The following is a 20,070-nucleotide window of genomic DNA, read 5'->3' on the forward strand; positions in this document are numbered from 1 at the left end:
TATGCATGTACTTTGATCAATCAGAGAATCTCACCGATTGCTGTCTTCATACAGGATCAAACAGAATGGATAGCAGCTTGTCTGGATGGCTCTTCAGGACCTGTCGACTCCTTTTACTTCAACATAGCGTCGTCAATGATGATGGCGTCAATTCCCCGTACTTACCCCTTTAGCATCCGGTGTCTCAGTATGCCAGCGTTCCTCTGTCTGTGAGGCACCAGCACGATCAAACGTAGCAAAACGATAGTCTCGAAACCACATCTTCAGAAGAAGTAATATTTGTCATATGTTTCTCTAATTCGGCGTAAATATTCATGTTCGCGTATTGTATTATACAGGGGTATCAGCGCATTACAAGCAGCAGCAACCAGCAGTTCCCACTCCCCGGCCATGCCCAACCCAATCTTTGCTCCTGAAAATGCAATCATCATCAACCAATCGCCTAACAAATGCTCACTACACTGTCGGGGGAAACCTGGATATTCCCCAGACAGGCAAACGGACCGAACCAGAACCAAGCAAGGAATCTAGTGTACACAGTCCGATCTGTCTCATGTCGAGATATCCGCCACACTCATCTCCTGCATTGTCTCCGTAATCGTCGTAACGTTCTTCGCCTCTTCCTCCGTCGGAGTAGAAGCAGCAGCACCAGCCGCCGCCGCCTTAGCCGCCGCCTGATGTGCCTTCCACCGACTCGACACGATGCTCATCATCTCCTTGAACGTCATGTCCTTATTCTCCGCCTTGAGCGCCTTCATCTGCTGCCCCGTGAACTCCTGATACGCCGAGACCTTCTTCTCCTTCTTCTCCCCTGTTCCCGCCCCCGCTCCAGACTCTCCTCCGGCGGCCTTGGCCCCCCCGCGGCACCGGCTTCACCTGCTGCAGCACCCCCTTACAGCGCCCGCAGCGGTGCTTGACCGGGTCCACGCTCTTGGAGTGCCGCTGCACCTCGGTCAGGCACTCGACGCAGCGCCAGATGTACTTGTACTCGATCTCGTAGTTGTGCTTGGTCGTCACCACGATCCCGCGGGACGCGCCGAACACGCGCGAGCACTTGGCGCCCCACCGCTTGAACTCGGCCCCGTGCGCCGCCTTGGGCTTGCTGTCCAGCATGAAGGTCGCCAGATGGCAAAACTCGTGCGCGACCGTGTTGAGCAGGTCCGGCTCGTTCAGCAGCACCTTGGTCGCGAGCTCGATGTGCGCTGTGTGTTGCTTTTTGTTTGCCGCTGCCCGACATGGCCATGGTGCCGTCGGGCTGCTCCGTCGTCGTCGTGGTTTCCTTGCACTTCCAGTGGGCGCGTCCCGCCGTCGACTGCAGCGTCGTCGACCACTTGATCGTGATGCCGCCCGTCGTGGCCGTGAGCTTGGACAGCTGGCCGTCCGTGACCTTCTCGTCGAGCTCGGCCAGGAAGCGCTCGGCGACCGACTCCTTGACGGCGTCGAAGACCTTCTTGGCGTTCCGCTTCTCGGGGCTGGTGCCGTACTTGAGCTTGAGGGCGGCCTTGGTGTTGACGTCGCCGCCGTCCATGGCGAGCTTGCGGGGGCTCGCCTGCTTGTGGGGGGAGTGGTCGTCGATCCACTTGTTCTGGACCTCGGGGTCCCAGAATTCGCTGTGCTCGGGCTTCCAAGGCGACGTGGGGATCTTCTGGCCCTTGGGCGGTTGTAAAACCTTGCGGGGTGTGACGGGGTCCAGCTTCGTCTTTTTGGCTTCGTCGTTGTCGTTCTCTTCGGAGAAGATCTTGAGCTTTTTGAATGCGTCGTCCAAGTCGTCTGCGGAGGGCTTCTTGTCGTCGGCGCGACGGCTTGTCTTGCGCGGTGGTGTGTGGGGCGCGCCCCCTGAGTCTGATGGGCTCTCGTCTCTCGAGCTGCGAGAGGTTGTTGCTTTCCTTGCCGGTTTGGCTTGCGTCTGCTTCTTTTCCGGTGATGCCCTCTTCGTCTTGGACGGCATTTGAGTTTTCAATACAGGCTCTGTTTGCAGCTCAAACTCTGATGCCGAGGAATCGGTACAGTCTGTCTCGAGCGACAAGGCCGTCACAAAATCAGATTCCTCGCCGTCGCTAGCAACCGTTTCGTCTTGGGTGGAGGAGACCTTTGATGCCTCAATTGACTCCTCTTCTGCGCTACTGCTTGCAGAATCCTCCTCCTCCACCTTCACCTCCTCGGAGCTCTCGTCAAAGACCGTCACAGGCCGCTTCCGCTCGCGAAGCTTGCTGGTGTTGCCGCTGACTTTGCGCGGCGACCGTTTCCTCCGGACGATGGTGTCGTCGCTATCCGACAGGGAAATATCCATGTCCAGCTTTGTTAAGTCCAGGCTCGTCGCCTCCAACGAGGAGACCTCCGTGGCGTCGTGCGAGCCCAGCGCCAGGTTGCTGGCCTTGAGGCGCAGGCTCCGCGGGTTCGAGGCCAGCCGCTCCTTCTTCTCCTTGCGGAGCGGCTCGATCTCGCCCCATTTCTGGAAGAGGGACTCGTCGATGGCCTGCGAGTTGCCCAGCTTCCTCCGGCGGAGCGGCGTGGGCTTGGCCATGGAGCCCGGGGTGGATGGGTCCATATCGATGTGCCTTCGGGACTTGAGCGTCCGCGGCGGCTGCATTGGTGCGTTCTCTTTGTCTGCTGCACTGGCATTTTTGGCTGGCGACATCATGGTTTTGGAGGGGCAGCGTTTTGACTGCAAGAAATCCAGGGAAGGAAAACTCTCGTCATCGCTGCTGAATTCGTGGGACGCTGTCCTTGACATATTGGCAATGTGTGTGTGTGTGTGTGTGTGTGTGTGTGTATGTGTAGCCTGTATGTGAAGCTATGTCTCCTATACAAACTGGTAGGTATGTGTGTGTGTCTTAACAGAGGGCCGATATTAATCTGTAAAGGGCAGGTGAAGGTTGAAGTACCATGAATTTCAGGGAGTTGGGATGTCGGTCAGTTCAGGGCAAGTTTGGTGCCCTAGGTTGGCCAAGCAACCGGTAGTGCGACGGGGACAGCGGGCTAAGGCTCCAAGGCTCAAAGTGGGGGAGCCTGTCTGGAGCCTGGGCCTGGCGACCATTCGGTTGGGAAGCCGGGCTCCCACTGTTGCAACCCAACTTACATGTTCACATCACAGCCTATGGACCTGCTGCATCGGTGGAAACGAAATCGGCCGGTTGTGGTGCTAACCGAGATTCAACGTGGCATCTTTCGTGTGTCTCGTGTGATATAGCTTTAGTTGTCTGATTATAGGTAGCATCCATCACATTGCAGGTGTATTTGGGCATGCGCTCTAGCTCTTGACTTGACTACCAGCATGCATGCAAGCGATGATTTCAACCATATAGCACTACGTAGAACAGCTATAGAGAATGAACAATACCAGCATCAGAACATGGACATATGCTAATCAGTCTTCGAGAACGGCATGAATCAATGATGTTCAAGGTGCTCTTCTAAGCTGTCGGTTGTAAAGTAGAAACCTAACGCCCTTGTTCGGAAGTAGCACATGCTGCCCCGCGCCAACTTACACACAAACTCAATGCCTCATCCTTCATCACTCTTCTGTGGTCGAAAGCATCATGAAAGCAAAAGCGAAACCATAGCAAGTGACTCCGGATAGCCAGCCACCCGTTTAAACAGATCCATCAATGGCGGATGCAGTAGTCCAAGGTTAAATCTGGCCTGCGGTCTACGTGACGTGTGATATTTGAAGCGTTGAAACATCAATATGGACGAAACACCAGAGATCCCGGGCCTGAGGTCGATGATACTGCCCACCAAGCCAGACTGTCCCATCAAGTATACGTTCACAACCTTGAGCACATCAGATGAGCCACCATCCGAAACGATACTAATCGTCTTCGTCAACGGTCTCGGCCTACCTCAGGTCTCCTGGCAGCCGACTCTCCAGTTACTCCAAGCCGATCTAGCCGTTTCCCCATCACCCCCATCTTCCCCCGCCAGTAGTAGCAACTATGCAATCACCGCCGCAACCTACGACCGCTACGGCCAAGGCCTCTCCCAGCCCGAGCACGGCGCCAAACCCCGGCCCCACGACATCCTCGACGCCGTAGCCGACCTCTCCGCCTTCCTCAACACCCTCAAGTCCCGCCACTTCCCCGATGGCCACCACAAAACCGCCACCCGCCTCTTCCTCACGGCCCACAGCCTCGGCGCCCCCCTCGCGCGCCTCTTCGCCGCGCACCACCCCGGCGCCCTCTCCGCCCTCTTGATCCTCGACTCCAACATGGCCAACAACGACTTCGTCTCCCTGTTCCCGGACCCGGACGCGCCGGGCTCGGACTTCGACCCACAGCGGGACCTGCCCCCCCCGACACCACCCTGTCGCAGCTCCGGTCCGCGCGCGCGTTCGCGCGGAGCATGTTCCACCCCGCGGCGCCCAACGCCGAGAACCTGGACCGTAGCACGCTTCCCTCCCTATTACCGCGCAGCGACGGGCCCGTCCTCACCGGCGACGACGACGGCGGCAAGGAAAAGCGAAGGTTGCTTTTGCGGGTCGCGGGCCACGACCCGCAGACGTTCGCGGACGAGTCGTTGAAGCTGTGGCCCCGCGGCTTGACGGAGCGGTACGTGCAGCCGGCGTGGGACGAGTACAACGAGGGGCTGCTGTCCATTGCGGGCGGCGACCCTGCTGCCGATGGGAGGAAGGTGGTGATTGCGCCGCATTCTGGGCACTTTATCCAGAAGACCAATCCGCAGTTCGTGGCGGACCAGGTTCTTGAGGTGTTGAAGATGCTATGTGGTGGGCCATGATGGTTTTGTGGGACAGGCAGGAAACCCTGAGATAAGGACAAGGCATGGTGTAGACGCAAGCACGTAGTCATCTTGTCCTTGTAATGCCAGGGTGTACGAGGCGACACCATCAGAATAATGAATACAGAACGGACACATCCCAGTAGTACAAATCATGGGACGATGAGGTGTGACGACCACATATTCAATCGTGTATGTTAACACGTCAATTGAGTAAGCAGCTGAAGCAGCAGGATCATGGAAATTTTTACTTTCATATCTCGTGGCCTGGTCACCTCATGAGACATGCCGTCTAAGGTATCTATCTTACAGAAAGGCATGCCGCCCAGACTCCCTTTCCATCGCCCTGGACATAGTTCATCACCATCTTCTGGAAATAGTAGCCCGGTTCTTGTAACATCCAAGGTCACACCTAAGGCGCCCAGATGTCCTGGCCGGTAGCCTCAATCCAGTTGCCCAGCTTGTTCACGTTCTCGCCCCACTCGCCCAGCCGCTGGCTCATGCTGGCGATCTGGCCCATGTCCAGCACGCGCGGCTGGACCCAGGTGAAGTTGACCAGCTCGTCGACCTCGTCGATGGTGCCCTTGACCAGGCCCAGGCTGAGCGCCTTCATGACCAGGTGCTCGATCTCGTTGTGCTTCACCTTGGTGTCGGCCTCGATGGCCTCGAAGCTCATGGCGCGCTGGTGGGGCGGCCGCCGGAACACGGCCTCGGTCAGCGCCGCCAGGTAGATCTTCTGCCGGATCTCGCCCTGGTGGTCCGACAGCATGTCATTGGACTTAACATGGTTCGACAGCTTCTCGTAGGCCGCCAGGTCGCCCCGGTTGAACGCCAGGAGCAGGTCGTGCAGCCACGACAGGTCGCCCGTCAGCGCGCCCAGGATGGGGTGTTGTAACAGCTCGCCGAAGTTGTAGATGGAGTCCGAGATCAGGGCGGCGATGCCCAGGTCGTAGGCGCGGGCCTTGCGCTCCTTGTCGGATAGGGAGGAGAGGTCGATGCAGGCGAGGTAGAGCAGGGCATTGCGGTAGTAGCTGGCGAAGTCTTCCTCGGCCTGGTAGTATGTGGCGTTTGTGCGGTAGAAGGCGGCGTGGACCTTGGTCTCTACGCTGTCGAAGTGCTCCAGAATCTTCTCGGCCTTATCGAGGTCTTTCCGCGCACCCTCGTTATCTTCCAGGTTGAGCTTGGTGAGGGCGCCGGCAACGGTGGCGTAGACGTGGGCGTCCTGGGAGTCTTCGGAGTCGACCTTCTCGGCGAGGTCCTGGAGGAAAGATAGCCGCTCTTGCGTGTCTGTTGCAAGCAGTCATGTCAGTGAATGAAAGCGCCATCGTTAGCGTACGGGGTATACATACCCCGACATTGTGTGGCCGCCTTAAGACCCAAATCGACAAGCTTGAGCTGGTTGATCTTATCTGCAAACTTCAGGATGAACACCTTGTAGAATGGCAGGCGTTGCTTTGCGCTGCCCGGGTGGTTGAAGAACTCAATCAGAGCATCAGTCAGTTGATGCCATAGTTTCCGCTCCCAGCAATCCTCGAACTGGATGATGAGGCCCTGGAGCTCCTCGGGAGCTTCGTCCCGCTGCTCGGCCAGGAAGTCGGCGATAGTGTCGACGTTCATGGTGTGTGCGGGATGTGGTGGAAGCTGGGTCGAGGAACGATATTTTGGTTTATCAAATTTAGGAAGACGAATAGTCGAGCTGGGATGGTTCGCTGTTCGTTCCAATGTGGAAAGTCGGGTCAGAATAGCAGCTTCAAATCACCACCACTATGATGATGTCGGGGCCAGGCCAGCAGCAACGCGGCTGGTTGGTAGCCTTAGATCAATGGGGCCTCAGCAAGTGGGGTGTGGTGCGTAAGCCACAGCTGAAGCTTGATAGCTCAGGTACAGACGGAAGGTACCAGCTTGAGCCACACCAGATGCGCAACCAATTGTGGCTTCGAGAGGCTCTGCAGAATGACTTTAATGTGGACGGTGATTGGCGGGCCGGCAAGGCGGGAGAGCGAAGCAGCTTGGGGCAGCTCGAATCAATTGAACGTTGAGCTCCAATCCCAATCGACGACGGGACTCCCAGCAAGACTCGCCAGCAACGCCCCGAACACTTCACGACCAATTCAATTGGGAATTGGAGAGGCCATTTTTCGTTCTTGCTCCTATTGAAAGCCGCAAGAATGGCCTCTTTTGCGACCGCCGCGCGGTCAACCCAGAGGCTCGTCCTCAACGTCTCCCAGCGAAGAGCCATTTCCGACGTCGCCATCACTCGCACCGGCAAGCCGATCCTGCGGACCCAGGGTGGCCGGTACGTCACCTACTCTGCTATATTTGGTTTCCCGCCGAACAGCTGCTGACTTTGTGCCATATAGACACTCCCTCGGAGGTGTGTATTGATCGCCCTCGACCGAATATAAACCCCCTCTGACGTATGTTTTCTAGGGCACACCGTGACAGTCTTCGGCGCAACCGGTCAATTGGGTAGATATATCGTCAATCGGCTAGGTATGGACATTCGCGAACAATCTGGAAGTCCATGTGGCTAATATGGGGCATACAGCACGCCAAGGATGCCAGGTCGTGATTCCCTACCGCGAGGAGATGGCCAAGCGCCATCTCAAGGTTACTGGTGATCTGGGACGTGTGCACTTCCTCGAATACGACCTGCGCAACACCGACTCGATCGAGGCCAGTGTCAGGCATTCCGATATCGTCTACAACCTGATCGGCCGCAACTACCCGACCAAGAACTTCAGCCTGGAGGACGTTCACGTCGAGGGAACCGAGCGCATCTGCGAGGCCCTCGCCAAGTACGATGTCGACCGCTACGTCCACGTCTCCTCCTACAACGCCGACCCCAACTCGCCTTCGGAGTTCTTCCGCACCAAGGGTCTCGGAGAGCAGGTTGCCCGAAGCATCTTCCCCGAGACGACGATTGTGCGACCCGCGCCCGTCTTCGGTTTCGAGGACAACCTTCTGATCAAGCTCGCCAACCCTTCTGTGCAATTCACCTCCAACAACATGCAGGAGCGATACAGGCCCGTACACGTATGTGGGACCGGAACCCCCTAAAACATAACGAATATGCTAACTGGAAAATAGTCCATTGATGTTGGCAAGGCTCTGGAGCTGATGCTGTACGACGATAGCACCGCCGGACAGACGTACGAGCTGTTCGGCCCTCAGGAGTACTCTACTGCTGAGATTGCCGAGATGGTCGACCGCGAAATCTTCAAGAAGCGAACTCACGTCAACGTGCCCAAGGCTGTCCTGAAGCCCGTCGCTGCCATCCTCAACAAGGTTCTCTGGTGGCCCATGCTCTCCGCCGAGGACATTGACCGGGAGTTCATTGACCAGACCGTTGACGAGCACGCCAAGACCTTCAAGGACCTGAACATCGAGCCCAGCGACATCAGCAACTTCACATACCACTACCTGCAGGGATTCCGAAGCTCGTCCTTCTACGATCTGCCGCCGGCAACGGAGAAGGAGAAGCGCGAAGACAGGAAGTATATCCACGTCACTGACGAGTTGTAGAGATAGTCTTGCTCTTGGTGGTAGAAGAAAGAGACCTGCCTGTACATATAAAATAACTACTACCTGAACTAGATCAAACAAGTCCTTTTTGTTCCTTTCGTTGCGCTGTTATCCCGATGTTTGGAGTGAACAGATTGTGTGTTTGGCCATGATTACTGAATTCGTTTGCCTTGGTTGTTTGACACTTGCGATGTTGCGATCCGTCGGCGCGGTGGCCGGGTTGTCCTTACTAGGGGCCTGCCAGCGGAGCGGCCTCGGGAGTTCGGGAGATGGGTTGGAGGGCACTTACAGGCCCGGGTGAAACTCACTACTCCCTTAGCCACGAACGCCGCGAGGAACCGCCTTGCTTGGGCAGCATCGCACCGCGGCCGGGCTTACCGCTGTTTTATTACAGGCATGGGCGCCCATATGCGTGTGACCGCTGGCCGATCCATGTGCTAAATCCCGATACTGACAACATGGTTGGCTGGCGCCCCAAGGAAAAATTGTCAGCCAAGAAAACTGGGTCAAGCCGAAGGGATTCCCGAAAAGTTGGAACTGTTTAGTCAAGCATGACACTTGGCTTGGTTTTCTTACTCGTGGGCTGGCAGGATGGAAAAAGATAAAAAAAAAAAAAAAAGATTAGAGGCGTGGTGAGATTGTTGGATTCGTTCTTTTTACATTCCAGTCAACCTCGTTGCTTGTGGTGTGTGTCTTGTTGCGCGCGCGCAAACTTTTGGTGTGTTGTTTGCAGTTCCACACACTCACTTATACACTCACTTGGTCGTTATTTTTTTGCCTGTTCGGTTTTCGCGACACACGACTGCACGGCGAACAAAGATGGCGGACTTTGACGATGAGCCCATGTAAGCCAAGCCAGGTCGCACCAACGGCGCGAATCTCCCTTTGTTTTCCCCCTCGAAATCCGGCTCTGAAAGAAAAGAAAAATCATGAGTTGCTGACCACTTACAGCACACTGTCCGCCGGCGCATTGGACGCGCTCAAGGAGTTCTACCACGAGCGGGACGTGCACGTGGAGAAGTTTGAGAAGCTCAAGACGCAGGCCGACGCCGTCGAGATCTTGAGCATGCGGGACATGTTCAAGGAGGATTGGCAGGAGAGCCAATTTTGGGTAAGTGCATCTTGAGCAGCAGTCTCGGTGCTTTCTGTTCGGGACTTCATGTTACAATTGGCGATGAGGGAGGTGCGGATAGATAAGGGGGATTGGCATATGGGGAAGAAATCCGCACAAGGTCTATCTCCACGTTCGTTCTCACATTCGCCAGATTGATGTGACAACACCTCGATTCAGTGGACCTCTAGACTGGAGCACTGAGTTGGGGATGGGGTCGTGGCTTGGGCCACGCTCCGGAGAGCCGCAGCGTCAATGGGTGCGACAGGGCAATATGGGTTTCCGCTTCGTTTCAGAGCCGAACGGATGAAGAAATTGAGTTTACAGGGTTGAATTCGGGAGCTGACGAGAAGACCAGTACTCGGATGATTGCGCGACCCTGCTCGCAGAACAACTGCTCGATGGAGCCACGGAAGAGACCACCATCGCGATCGTGTCTGCTCCCAGTGTTTTCGTTGCGATGAAGAATATCTTGGTAAGTCGATTCCTCCTATAAGATTTAGACATCGAGAGTCTACGGCCTGGTCGTGTATCCAGTCCTCATTCGGAATAGGGGTCGTGAAGGCGCTAACCACCAAAATAGAACGCTTCGGACTACAGTCTGCCGAAGCCCAAACTACACCTCCTGGAACACGATCGCCGCTTCGACGTGTTCCCGGAGTTTATCTACTACGACTACAACTTCCCCCTGAAGGTGCCCCTCGAACTGAAGGGCAGCGTGGACCGCTTCATCGTGGACCCGCCGTTCCTGAACGTCGACACTCAGACCAAGAGTGAGTAATGCCACCCCTTGGAGGAACTGATCATCTCTGACCCCCGAAACAGCCGCGCTCACGATCCGGCACATCACCAAGTCGGTCCACCCGGAGGAAGTCCGCGCCATCATCTGCACGGGCGAGCGCATGCAGGACCTGATCCTGCGCCTCTACAAGTCCTTCGGCGTGCGCACCACCACGTACGAGCCGGAGCACCACGAGCTCCAGAACGAGTTCATGTGCTACGCCAACTATGAGGGCTCCAAGTGGGGCTTCAAGACGGCGCAGGAATGAAGAACGAATGATACGGACAGGCATATAGACAGAACTTGCGTTCTGGCGTACCTCGATTGGTTTGGTTAGGCGTTATTCCTTTAGCAGGACGATAGAGAGGGAGGGATTGAGAACGATGATACGACGTGTACGAAGGAGGTCAGCTCGTAGGGAAAAAAAAGGAGCTGATACCATGGACTATAGAGCATGTGTAGATCTGGCTATGTTGAAATGGCGCAGTCATACTAAATATACATCCCTACTTGAAAATCAGGCTGCGAACAAAAACAGTAATGAGTGACGGGACTCGCATTTATTGATGGCTGTGCGACCATGCAGGAAGGTATTTTAGGCCAGTATTGTCCCTGATTGGCAATGTAAGCATTCAGGCTGAAAAGCAACATGAAATCACTTGGGGGCGCTGCTCAGCCTGGCCTTGGTGGGATCGAATACAAGACTCTTCACGAAGGCAGCGGTAATGCCCTTTCTTACATCCAAGATTGATGCTCAAACATCCTCGTAGAAGCCATGGCAGCGACACACTTCTCCAGGCTACCAGCGTCATCCGACGACCTGGAGTTGAGTCCATCGCCACACGCCCCTGACAAACCATCGCCTCCACCTGGACCAAAGACGGCCTAGTTCACACTTGTCACCAGGCTCTGCGATGCCACCATTGGCCTACTGCTTTTTTCCGGCTGTCTCGCGTTCCTGGTGCTTGCGTATCTGGCTAAGACTCACGACAACACTTGGATAGACGACAAACCTGACTTCTCCAACGCACTACTGCAAGCGGCCAGATATGTATGTATTCAAGTCTTCATATATGGCAGTGCTGCTGACAGAGGCGGCTTTCTAAGGGCCCAACTGTATATCCAATCTGGTTTGCGGCGATAGGAGGTCGGTTGATCAAGACGTTCATCCAGTGGCGGCTCCAACGCGGCGAACATCTCGATACCTTGGATCGTCTAGCTTCTAGCACTACTGTGGGCGGTGCCGCGACCGCACAGTTCGCCGTTCGGAAGGCCAGTGTCTTGGGTATTGCTCTCATCGCCCTTTGGGCCCTCTCTCCTATCGGAGGCCAAGCGTCGCTACGTATTCTATCGACTGGAAACTACACCAAGACAGTGACGTTTGAATACTTCAAGCCAGAAGGGCTGGTACATCATTGGGCCAATGAGAGATATTTAGTTACGCAAAAGCCGATTCTAGACTCGCTGTGGGTGTCCCAACTGACTGACGGTCCTGCCTACAATACAGACATGTGGAACGGTGTCAGAATACTCATGGTCGAGCCTCTGGAAGCAGACAAATCTCATGTTAGCGACGACGGTGGCTGGTACGATGTTCCATTTAGTTTTCAAGTCCCGTACGCATCCATGCTCGGCGCATCCGGCATATCGGCTTTGAACGGGTCAACACATCTTTCTGCATCTTCTGACCTTACCTATCCATTTCCAATCGAGACGTGGTACTGGACGCTTGACTGCTTGGAATGCAACGACACCCTCCAGTCTACCACCTTTGCCCAGATGTTCACCACCTCGCTCAGAAGCACCGCCTTTAACCCCACCCACGTCTCGTCCTACATGGCAGACTCCAACTTCATTGCGGACGCCGCTCTAAAGATCGAGCACAGGCCTGCGTCCACTCTGCCACGGCAGACGTATTCCATCCGCCTTGCTCAACTCCTGAACACATATTGGGGTATGCTCACCGAACAACGTGTTATGCTTCCATACCTCGGTACTTACGTCGAAATCCACGATCCCGCTCAATACTCGTTCGCAACCGGCACTTTGACCCAGATCGACGCGGTTCTGAACTGTCACAGCGCCTGGCTCGTCACCTGCGTCTTCGCTTCAAGTATCCTGCTTGTGCTCTGCCTTGCTACACCGCTGCTGCGGGCTTGGACTACCAACCCGCAACTCGCACTGAATTTTTCCAGTCTCGTGCGAGACAATGCCTACGTATCTGGGTCGGGGTCTGGCACTCCGTTCGAGGCATCGGATAGAACACAATTCATAGGGCATCTGAAGATCAAGTTTGGGGACGTCAAGTCCGCTGACCCGGTCGGGCATATTGCATTGGCGTCCATGGATACCGATGTTGTCGGCCGTGTGCGGAAGGGAAGGAAGTAGGCCTGAAGATAGGGGTAGCGGTGTAGCGACTTTGAGGATTAGGGGCTCGTGAGGTTGGCATACGGTTAACATAATAGGATGGCTAGAATCACCCATTCAGAAATTGTCGTGTATTAAGATGCATCTACCTTTTATACGATGCTGTTTTATTGCATGTCTCTTGGCAAAGAAGGTTCTCCTGCAAATCCTGTACTTGCACGGTTAAGGAGGGAATCGTAACACAATCGCACCTGAAACAAATGTCGAAAGCTTCAGCAGACAGTACCAAATTCAACAAATGACCAAAAAAAAACGTGGAACACATGCCGAAAGTGTATTATTCCTGATTGACAAACCAACATGAAGAACGTGCGAAAAAGTAAAAAGAAGTTATCACGACATCCGCAGGATTTGAACCTACGCGACCGAAGTCATGAGATGGCTGAACCTCGCACTGAGGATTCAAGTCTCACCCATTAACCACTCTGGCAGGATGTCGAGGATTGGTTGATGAGGTAAACTGGCTCTAAACCTGGTCATATCCTAATGACAACAGCGCATCTTATCAGACCCACCTACCTCCTACCAACATGCCTGGCTTATCGCTGATAGAGCTTTTAGAGCCGTACCCCACTGAAATATTTCCTTATCCTATCCCACTTGCCCAACTTTACCGCAGTGATTGCCAGAGTGAGAGCAGCTTTATCAGTCAGTAACCAGCCAGGCCGACAATTGCGCATTAGCAACTATTCCCAGAACGAAAGAAGACAGACCACTAAATCGTCTACGAACCTGAAGCACCGTTTCACAATGGGTATTAAGAACAAGCGCACGTTGACCAAGACCCGTCGCCATCTGCGGGACCTCGACCAGATCAAGGCCGACTTGTTATCACCGAGGCACCTGGAGCAGTACAAGGAGACGAAGGCGACCGACGACCTTCCGGACTTGGGCAAGTGGTATTGCATCGAATGTGCCAAGTGGTTTGAGAGCGAGAGGAACATGCTATTCCACCAGAAGGGAAAGCCTCACAAGAGAAGGTAAGTTCGACTCGAGCAATCACTCATCAATCATACATCTGTTTGTATTCAGAGTTCTGACCATGTTGTTCCCTGTTGCAGAGTCAAGCAGATGAAGGAGGAGCCGTACACCCAGAGAGAGGCCGAGGCAGCCGTCGGGCTTGGGGTCTGCAACGAAGCCCCTGCGAAGCCGGCCGCTGCCGACGAAGATGAGGCCATGATGACTTGAGAAGCTACAAGTACATAATGTCAACGCCGCTGCTTTTCTGCAAACCAACAGCCATCTTGGCGCAGCAGTTCTGCCGGCTACGATCATGTAAGACCTGTCAATATTCCACGGCATGACGGTACCCATAATGCGTCTCGATACCCTCATCGCGATAATATCGGACATGGCTTCTTGTCAGGCTGTACCCGTACCTATCTGCTATGCTTAGACGCATTGAGGCTACCTATTATGCAGAGGACAATTAATGGCAGCCTAGACTGACCCTTGGTACAATACATCTCAATGAATTTGTGATCCCAGGTTTGCTTCACAAATCTATACTCATCGAATCCCTCTTCCTCTCGGCAAAGCACTACCACGGCCCCGCGCAATGCCCGATCTGCCTCGTTGCGAGGAGGAAACGCCGCCACGTGAGGGTTGGGGCATGCGCGACTGCCGAGACGGCCGCGGGGCGGGTGCGGAGAATTTCTTGGGCGTGGGTTTGGAGGTAGTGGACGGGTTTTCGACGAAGGAGAAATCGGTGGTCCTGGACCGGCGTCAGTAGAGACCATACAGTCAAATGCAAATACAACGTACATAAAAGTTGTTTCACCATCCGGCGGCTCTCCACGCTCTGTACTTCGAGACCGGCCTAGATAAATAGTTGTGTAAATGTCTGATACTGCCAACTGTGAATGTTATTGCCGTACCTGTAGGCGCTGCTTGTTCGGGCTCTGGTGGTGCTTGTTGCCTCGCTCTACGGAACGACTCGGCGATGGGGCCCTTCACACGTAGTATTAGCTCCCTGTTCAGAAGAATCCAAGACACTAACCCGCCGACCGATCTTTCATACCTCGGGGAAATCGACACAAAAGGCGTTCATGTTGAGCCCGTAGAGGAAGCTGGCGAAGTCCTCGCTGAACCGGGCCAGGCTCTCGTGCATGAGCTGGAAGTGCATCATGTTGGCCTCGAGGTCGGCGACGGCGTCCGAGAGCTCGGCGAAGGCGGGCTCGAAGACGTTGAGCGGGAAGGGCTCGTGGCCGCCCTCGACGGAGCGCTGCGCCGACTCGCGGAAGGAGGAGCGCGAGGACGGGCGCAGGGGCGTGGTCGGGCGCGAGCGGGAGGTGGAGCGCGGGCGATCTGCCATTGTGTCGTTGACTGTGGGCAAGGGGACGCAGGTAGGTAGCGACTTTTTTTTTTTCGGTCGATCGTTCGATTGGACGATGGGATTTCGGATGGGGATGGGATCGAGCGTGCGTCGGAGAGTAAACAGTCGGTTTGTTTTGGCTTCCTCTGGCGGTGACACCGGGTGGCGTGTGTGGAAGATGTCAGGTACCGATTGGCTTGACACTTGTAGGATGAAAGTGTAAGTGAAGACGACGGGTTGTTTCAGGCTGTTAACCTTATGATGCAATGTTGTTGGAGGTTGAGATGATAGAGAGAGTGTGCGAATAGCCTCGTATCTCGGATAGATGTCATAAACCTATCGCGTGTCGCCAATGCTGTCGTTACACACGTGCATGCAGTAAAATCAACATGATCAACTGCCAGCTCTACGGACTAGCTAGCGCTTGGCGGGGTCGAAGTCAATTGATTGCACATTGCTTTGCTGTCCCGCACTTTAGCTGGCTCGAGCATTGGACACCACCTGAAGCAAGCCCAAAGATACAGCGCCAGGTGCAGTACAGGGTCTTACAGGGCACAGCAGGTACAAGAAGCATAAATTAATAGGCTCGTCAATGCGATGTAACACAGAGGGGTACGCCACAAATGATGATAGCTGATGCTAAGGATACCTAGGATACCAGGCCTACCCAAACCCGCGGATCCCTATGCGTGGTGTCGCGACCAATCGAGCAATTAGTGGAGGGCACTGCTAGATTTGGGACTGGATTGGGCCGCTTGGGGCCTTGGGCGCAGACTTCCCGGGAGCAGCGGAGATTTGGGGGGATGAGATGCAAGAGATGATGACGAAGGACTAGTGGTGCGCGCCTGGCAGACTGGAGCCACCTCCATCCCTCACCAAAAAGCCAGGATTTCCAATATGCCAACAAACGACCGCCACCACCTCTCTGCGTAGTGTACCGCTGTCGCATCTAGCAACGCCTGTTCTGCTTCTTCTCGTGCTCGTGTTTCTCCTCCCCCTTTCTTTGACTCGCACGAACCCCTGGTCGAAGCCTCTTTATAAGCTTCTGTCAACCGAGTGCCATCGCAAATCCGCTTTTGGGGCTTACAAATCTCGACCCACGAGCACACGACACCCTCCCATCTGAGCCGACGGGGAATATCGCTTTACGCCAACCAGCTCTCGCCAGTCGCTCAGGTCAAAGCCTCTAGACTCGTTCGAAGCGACATCCAACAAGCCCCTGCTCGTGCTCTGCAGCAGAAACGACCGACCTCGCTTCCTTGTGATCTACAGAGTGGAGGGGTTGCGCAAGCTGCTGTAGCTGTGCCTGAGCCCTGCGCCTCGTTTAGTACGGGTCACCCGGACTCGGCGACGTCCCAACACACCTTCGGGCCCTATGAAAGCCGCGCTGGGCAAATCATTGAAACATTCGACCTGCGTATTTCCTGCGCATCGACTGCTCCCTCGGCCAGTCCAAACAGCTAGGCCAGACTTCCCTGCTCTTGTTCGTATCCTAAACTCTACGCCGTCGCTACATCAGACAACCGTTTCGTCTTGGACGTCACTGCCGCGGTCGTCGCCACGTCGCTTATATCAGACAAGCTCCTCGCGCTTGTTTGGGAGAAACAGAGGAGCAACTCGACTGGAGACTTCGAAGCACTCTAGCACGAACACTCAGCGCTACCATACTCTACACAGCAGCTCGAGCTCACTTCTTTACCTGGTCCCCTTCGTCGTTCTCAGCATCGGAGGCTTCGTTGTATACGGCACTAAAACGGCCGAAGTCGCATTACCTGAGACTCCAGAACTAGACCAATTGGAGGACATTCTAGATATAGATCCCGAGATGGAAGGCACCTTAGGAAACCTGACGCCGGAGCAGCAGACCAAGCTGTGCGAACTATGGAAGCTCATCTATCAGGTTTGCGGCGTTTCGGAGGACGAGATCGCTGAGGCCGAAGCCCCTGAAAATGTTCTCCAGCCGAGAACCGACTCCGACGGCTCGGGTCAGCCGAAGAAGGAGAAGAAGCGCTTAGGGCTCTTCAAGAAGAAGGACAAGAAGGGCAAGGAGAACACCGATGAGAAGGCGCCTGCCGTGGCTACTTTCGATGGCATCAAGGAGGACGACCCCGACGACAAGTACGGTCACAACAAGGTCTTCCGCGAGACCCTGGCCAGCCGGTCCCCCGAGAGCATTCGGCACACTATGTGGGGGATGATCAAGATGGACCATCCCGATCAGCTGTTATTGCGCTTCCTGCGCGCGCGCAAGTGGGACGTGAACAAGGCATTGGTTATGCTGGTCAGCACCATGAAGTGGCGACAAGACTACAAGGTGGACGACGACATTATGCTGAACGGCGAAGAATACTTCGTGGAGAAGGAGAAGTCGGGCACGGAAGCTGAGAAGAGCTTCGCGCACGATTTCTTGATGCAGATGCGCATGGGCAAGAGCTTTGCGCATGGCATTGACAAGGATGGGCGGCCCATCAACACGATCCGGGTGCGCTTGCACAAGGGTGGAGACCAAAGCCAGGAGAGTCTCGAGAGGTATACCGTGTACTTGATCGAGACGACACGTTTGATGCTTTCGTACCCTGTCGAGACGGGTTGCATCATCTTCGATATGACCGGTTTCTCCATGGCGAACATGGACTACACACCCATCAAGTTCATGATCCAGACTTTTGAGGCCAACTATCCCGAATCGCTAGGTGTTGTCCTGGTGCACAAGTCGCCCTGGATCTTCCAAGGTATGTTTTGACACAACATTTGCTGGAAACCTATGGATATACTAATGTTTTCTTGTCCAGGTATTTGGAAGGTTATTCGAGGCTGGTTAGACCCCGTCGTTGCCGCCAAGGTGCATTTTACGAGCAATGCTAAGGAGTTGTCCGAATTTGTGCCCATGAAGAGGATACCGACCGAGCTGGATGGTGAGGACGGTTGGACCTACCAATACGTCGAGCCCACGCCGGGCGAGAACGCCAAGCTGAAGGACACGGCGACGCGGGACAAGCTGCAAGGGGAGCGCGAGGCCCTCTACGAGGAGTTCGAAGCCAAGACGCTGGAGTGGATCCGCGAGGCGGACGCGGAGAAGCGCAAGACGCTGAAGGCGGAGCGCGATCAGTCGGCGAAGAAGCTGCGCGCGAGCTACTGGCAGCTGGACCCCTACGTGCGCGCCCGCAGCCTGTACGACCGCGTCGGCATCATCAAGAGCGGTGGCGAGGTCGACCACTACCCGGACCCGAAGAAGGCGGCGGCGGATGCGGCGCTCAACGAGAAGCACGCGAACGGGGTTGCGCCGGCGGCCGCGCCGGCGGTGGCTGTGGCGACGAACGATGATGATGTCGATTGATCTACCTGTATGTGATCTTTGCGAGGGAGGGACGAGAAGAAGCAACAAGGGGAGGAGGATTCTGCCTCCTTATTCGGGATATAGGAAGGAGGCTTAGGACCTTTTATTTATTGATATATATAGAAAAATGGGGGGGTTACATTCAAGTGGTTTGCATGACTTTGATACCAAACATAACCTCTCCTCTTCAACCCATTGGCAGAGAAGGACACACACACACACACATATATATATATATATAAACGCTGTTCGGAAATTTGCTTAGGCTGAAGTATGTGGAATGATGTCAATCCTACGGTATTCTGTAGATGCTCAGGTACGAACCCCCCTTGTTGTGACACAGCCAAAACTGGTACGGGTTGATCTGCCAATTTGCGATCTCTCGTGATAGAAGAATTGGGAGAGAGCATTTGAGCATACAAACAGAAGCCCCCTCATCCAATGGTGCTGGGATATGGAAGGCAGCCATATCTCTCGTCTGTTTCCGCTTTCGCATCGGATTTGATGCCATATGTCTCTCCGATTAAAGCGTGCTGCTGCTGATTGAACTGAATAGATGACAGTCCACACTCACTCGCTCGGTGCCATCGACGATTGGGGTAGACCTGGCCAGCTTCTTTTCTCGTGAAGATGGCAATCGGGGGCTAGAACATGAGCATACACGTAGGGTAGGTAGGAGAACATAACGCAAATTGCATACGTCCGCATAGGAGGTACCAAACAGACGAGATCACAACAGGACAGCTGCCACGCATCACAACGTTGGCAAGGAATTAGGTCAACAACTCCTGTCATGGTGTTTGGGTCTAGGAAGCAGCCTGTCGCTTCAGTTACCCGTCTCTCATCAGATCCCACATCCCGTTCCACCTGGATTGAAGCGTAACCCTGTTTCTCCGGGGGTAACATATATACACTCTCATTCACTCCGTGCCAGTGACATTAGGTCGTGAGGCGCGCCGGCTTTTATCACATATGCTTGGCTGTTTGTCCACGTAACCTCTTCCACAGTAAAGGGGGTTGGGGGTGACCACATTCGGAGTCATAGAGTACACGTTTGCCACGGCCATCCGGAGCACCATGGCCCGAATGCCAGAATCAATCGGTAGGTAAGTATATGCAAACCAACCGTCATCTTCCTGCTCGACTTTGGTTCCTTGGTGGGTTAATATTTACTTCTTGATCCAGTAATAATGCGTGTCATCGCTTAGACCAGTCGGTTTTTTCGTAATTAGATGTCTCCCATTTGCTCATTGGTTGGCTCGGCCAGCTCGAGTCGCGCATTGCAATTGCCAAATGATCCCTCCTCGGATGGAGGAAAGGGGCAATTGCATATATCTCCTACTCGTGCTCGGCCGGCCTTCACTCGTGTTTCGGCATCTTGCAAGCCGGGCAGCCGGGCAGCCGGGCAAATGGTTGGAAAGAATAATAAGCCAAGAGATTTGGCTTCGGTGCTTCGCGGAAAACCGAGCGGATATATTGAAGTCGGCCGAGGGGTGCGGCTCCTCATTCTGGGGCAGGACCCAATGAGCTGATGGCGACGGTATGGAGCCGGTTCCACTTTGAGATCTCCAGGTCTGCAAGTTTTTTTTCCTCGTCTCTCTTCGCTTGCCCCCCATGTCCCATGTCCCAAGTCTAACGGCGCGAAAAATGCCATGGCAACGGAGGGAGGGGAGGGGTACATGGTCGCTATCTTCGTGGTTGGGACTCCTTCGAAAATGGATATGCTGGTAGAAGGGCGGTCGGTATATGGATAACTGCGCTGACGTGGAATGCATTGCTGTTGACAGCTGTTAGTATACCCTACGTAATGCGTGGGCTGGACGTATTGAGATTCGAGATTG

At 54.7% G+C, this 20,070-nt stretch overlaps 9 protein-coding genes across 9 annotated transcripts; 6 read left to right on the forward strand and 3 right to left on the reverse strand.

Moving 5' to 3' along the window:
• Positions 1 to 551: 551 nt before the first annotated feature.
• On the reverse strand, positions 552 to 2,734 carry PG986_014254 (HMG box-containing protein; the record flags this gene model as incomplete). Its single annotated transcript, XM_066850476.1, has 3 exons — positions 552 to 811; positions 897 to 1,202; positions 1,225 to 2,734. The coding sequence occupies 3 exons, from the start codon at positions 2,732 to 2,734 to the stop codon at positions 552 to 554; spliced, it is 2,076 nt and encodes a 691-aa protein (XP_066692714.1).
• A 954-nt stretch (positions 2,735 to 3,688) lies between these two features.
• Positions 3,689 to 4,734, forward strand: PG986_014255 (uncharacterized protein; the record flags this gene model as incomplete). The annotated part of the gene is made up of 2 exons (XM_066850477.1): positions 3,689 to 4,249; positions 4,312 to 4,734. The coding sequence occupies 2 exons, from the start codon at positions 3,689 to 3,691 to the stop codon at positions 4,732 to 4,734; spliced, it is 984 nt and encodes a 327-aa protein (XP_066692715.1).
• Positions 4,735 to 5,146: 412 nt separating this feature from the next.
• PG986_014256 (proteasome regulatory particle subunit protein) lies at positions 5,147 to 6,351 on the reverse strand (the record flags this gene model as incomplete). Its single annotated transcript, XM_066850478.1, has 2 exons — positions 5,147 to 6,021; positions 6,084 to 6,351. The coding sequence occupies 2 exons, from the start codon at positions 6,349 to 6,351 to the stop codon at positions 5,147 to 5,149; spliced, it is 1,143 nt and encodes a 380-aa protein (XP_066692716.1).
• A 551-nt stretch (positions 6,352 to 6,902) lies between these two features.
• On the forward strand, positions 6,903 to 8,259 carry PG986_014257 (NADH-ubiquinone oxidoreductase 40 kDa subunit; the record flags this gene model as incomplete). Its single annotated transcript, XM_066850479.1, has 5 exons — positions 6,903 to 7,030; positions 7,095 to 7,108; positions 7,165 to 7,227; positions 7,283 to 7,770; positions 7,825 to 8,259. 5 exons carry the CDS (start codon positions 6,903 to 6,905, stop codon positions 8,257 to 8,259), a joined length of 1,128 nt encoding a protein of 375 aa, XP_066692717.1.
• Positions 8,260 to 9,078: 819 nt separating this feature from the next.
• On the forward strand, positions 9,079 to 10,419 carry PG986_014258 (protein-lysine N-methyltransferase EFM5; the record flags this gene model as incomplete). Its single annotated transcript, XM_066850480.1, has 5 exons — positions 9,079 to 9,104; positions 9,211 to 9,370; positions 9,729 to 9,845; positions 9,954 to 10,143; positions 10,196 to 10,419. The coding sequence occupies 5 exons, from the start codon at positions 9,079 to 9,081 to the stop codon at positions 10,417 to 10,419; spliced, it is 717 nt and encodes a 238-aa protein (XP_066692718.1).
• Positions 10,420 to 10,800: 381 nt separating this feature from the next.
• PG986_014259 (uncharacterized protein) lies at positions 10,801 to 12,539 on the forward strand (the record flags this gene model as incomplete). Its single annotated transcript, XM_066850481.1, has 2 exons — positions 10,801 to 10,873; positions 11,371 to 12,539. 2 exons carry the CDS (start codon positions 10,801 to 10,803, stop codon positions 12,537 to 12,539), a joined length of 1,242 nt encoding a protein of 413 aa, XP_066692719.1.
• A 789-nt stretch (positions 12,540 to 13,328) lies between these two features.
• PG986_014260 (C2H2 finger domain-containing protein) lies at positions 13,329 to 13,766 on the forward strand (the record flags this gene model as incomplete). The annotated part of the gene is made up of 2 exons (XM_066850482.1): positions 13,329 to 13,558; positions 13,640 to 13,766. 2 exons carry the CDS (start codon positions 13,329 to 13,331, stop codon positions 13,764 to 13,766), a joined length of 357 nt encoding a protein of 118 aa, XP_066692720.1.
• A 321-nt stretch (positions 13,767 to 14,087) lies between these two features.
• PG986_014261 (uncharacterized protein) lies at positions 14,088 to 14,892 on the reverse strand (the record flags this gene model as incomplete). Its single annotated transcript, XM_066850483.1, has 4 exons — positions 14,088 to 14,292; positions 14,343 to 14,397; positions 14,456 to 14,528; positions 14,599 to 14,892. 4 exons carry the CDS (start codon positions 14,890 to 14,892, stop codon positions 14,088 to 14,090), a joined length of 627 nt encoding a protein of 208 aa, XP_066692721.1.
• A 1,375-nt stretch (positions 14,893 to 16,267) lies between these two features.
• On the forward strand, positions 16,268 to 18,229 carry PG986_014262 (phosphatidylinositol transfer protein CSR1; the record flags this gene model as incomplete). Its single annotated transcript, XM_066850484.1, has 2 exons — positions 16,268 to 17,624; positions 17,685 to 18,229. The coding sequence occupies 2 exons, from the start codon at positions 16,268 to 16,270 to the stop codon at positions 18,227 to 18,229; spliced, it is 1,902 nt and encodes a 633-aa protein (XP_066692722.1).
• Between the last annotated feature and the right edge of the window lie 1,841 nt (positions 18,230 to 20,070).

The sequence above is a fragment of the Apiospora aurea genome (assembly GCF_038362705.1).
Source record: "Apiospora aurea strain CBS 24483 chromosome Unknown utg000010l_segment0_segment0, whole genome shotgun sequence".
NCBI classification, from domain to species: domain Eukaryota; kingdom Fungi; phylum Ascomycota; class Sordariomycetes; order Amphisphaeriales; family Apiosporaceae; genus Apiospora; species Apiospora aurea.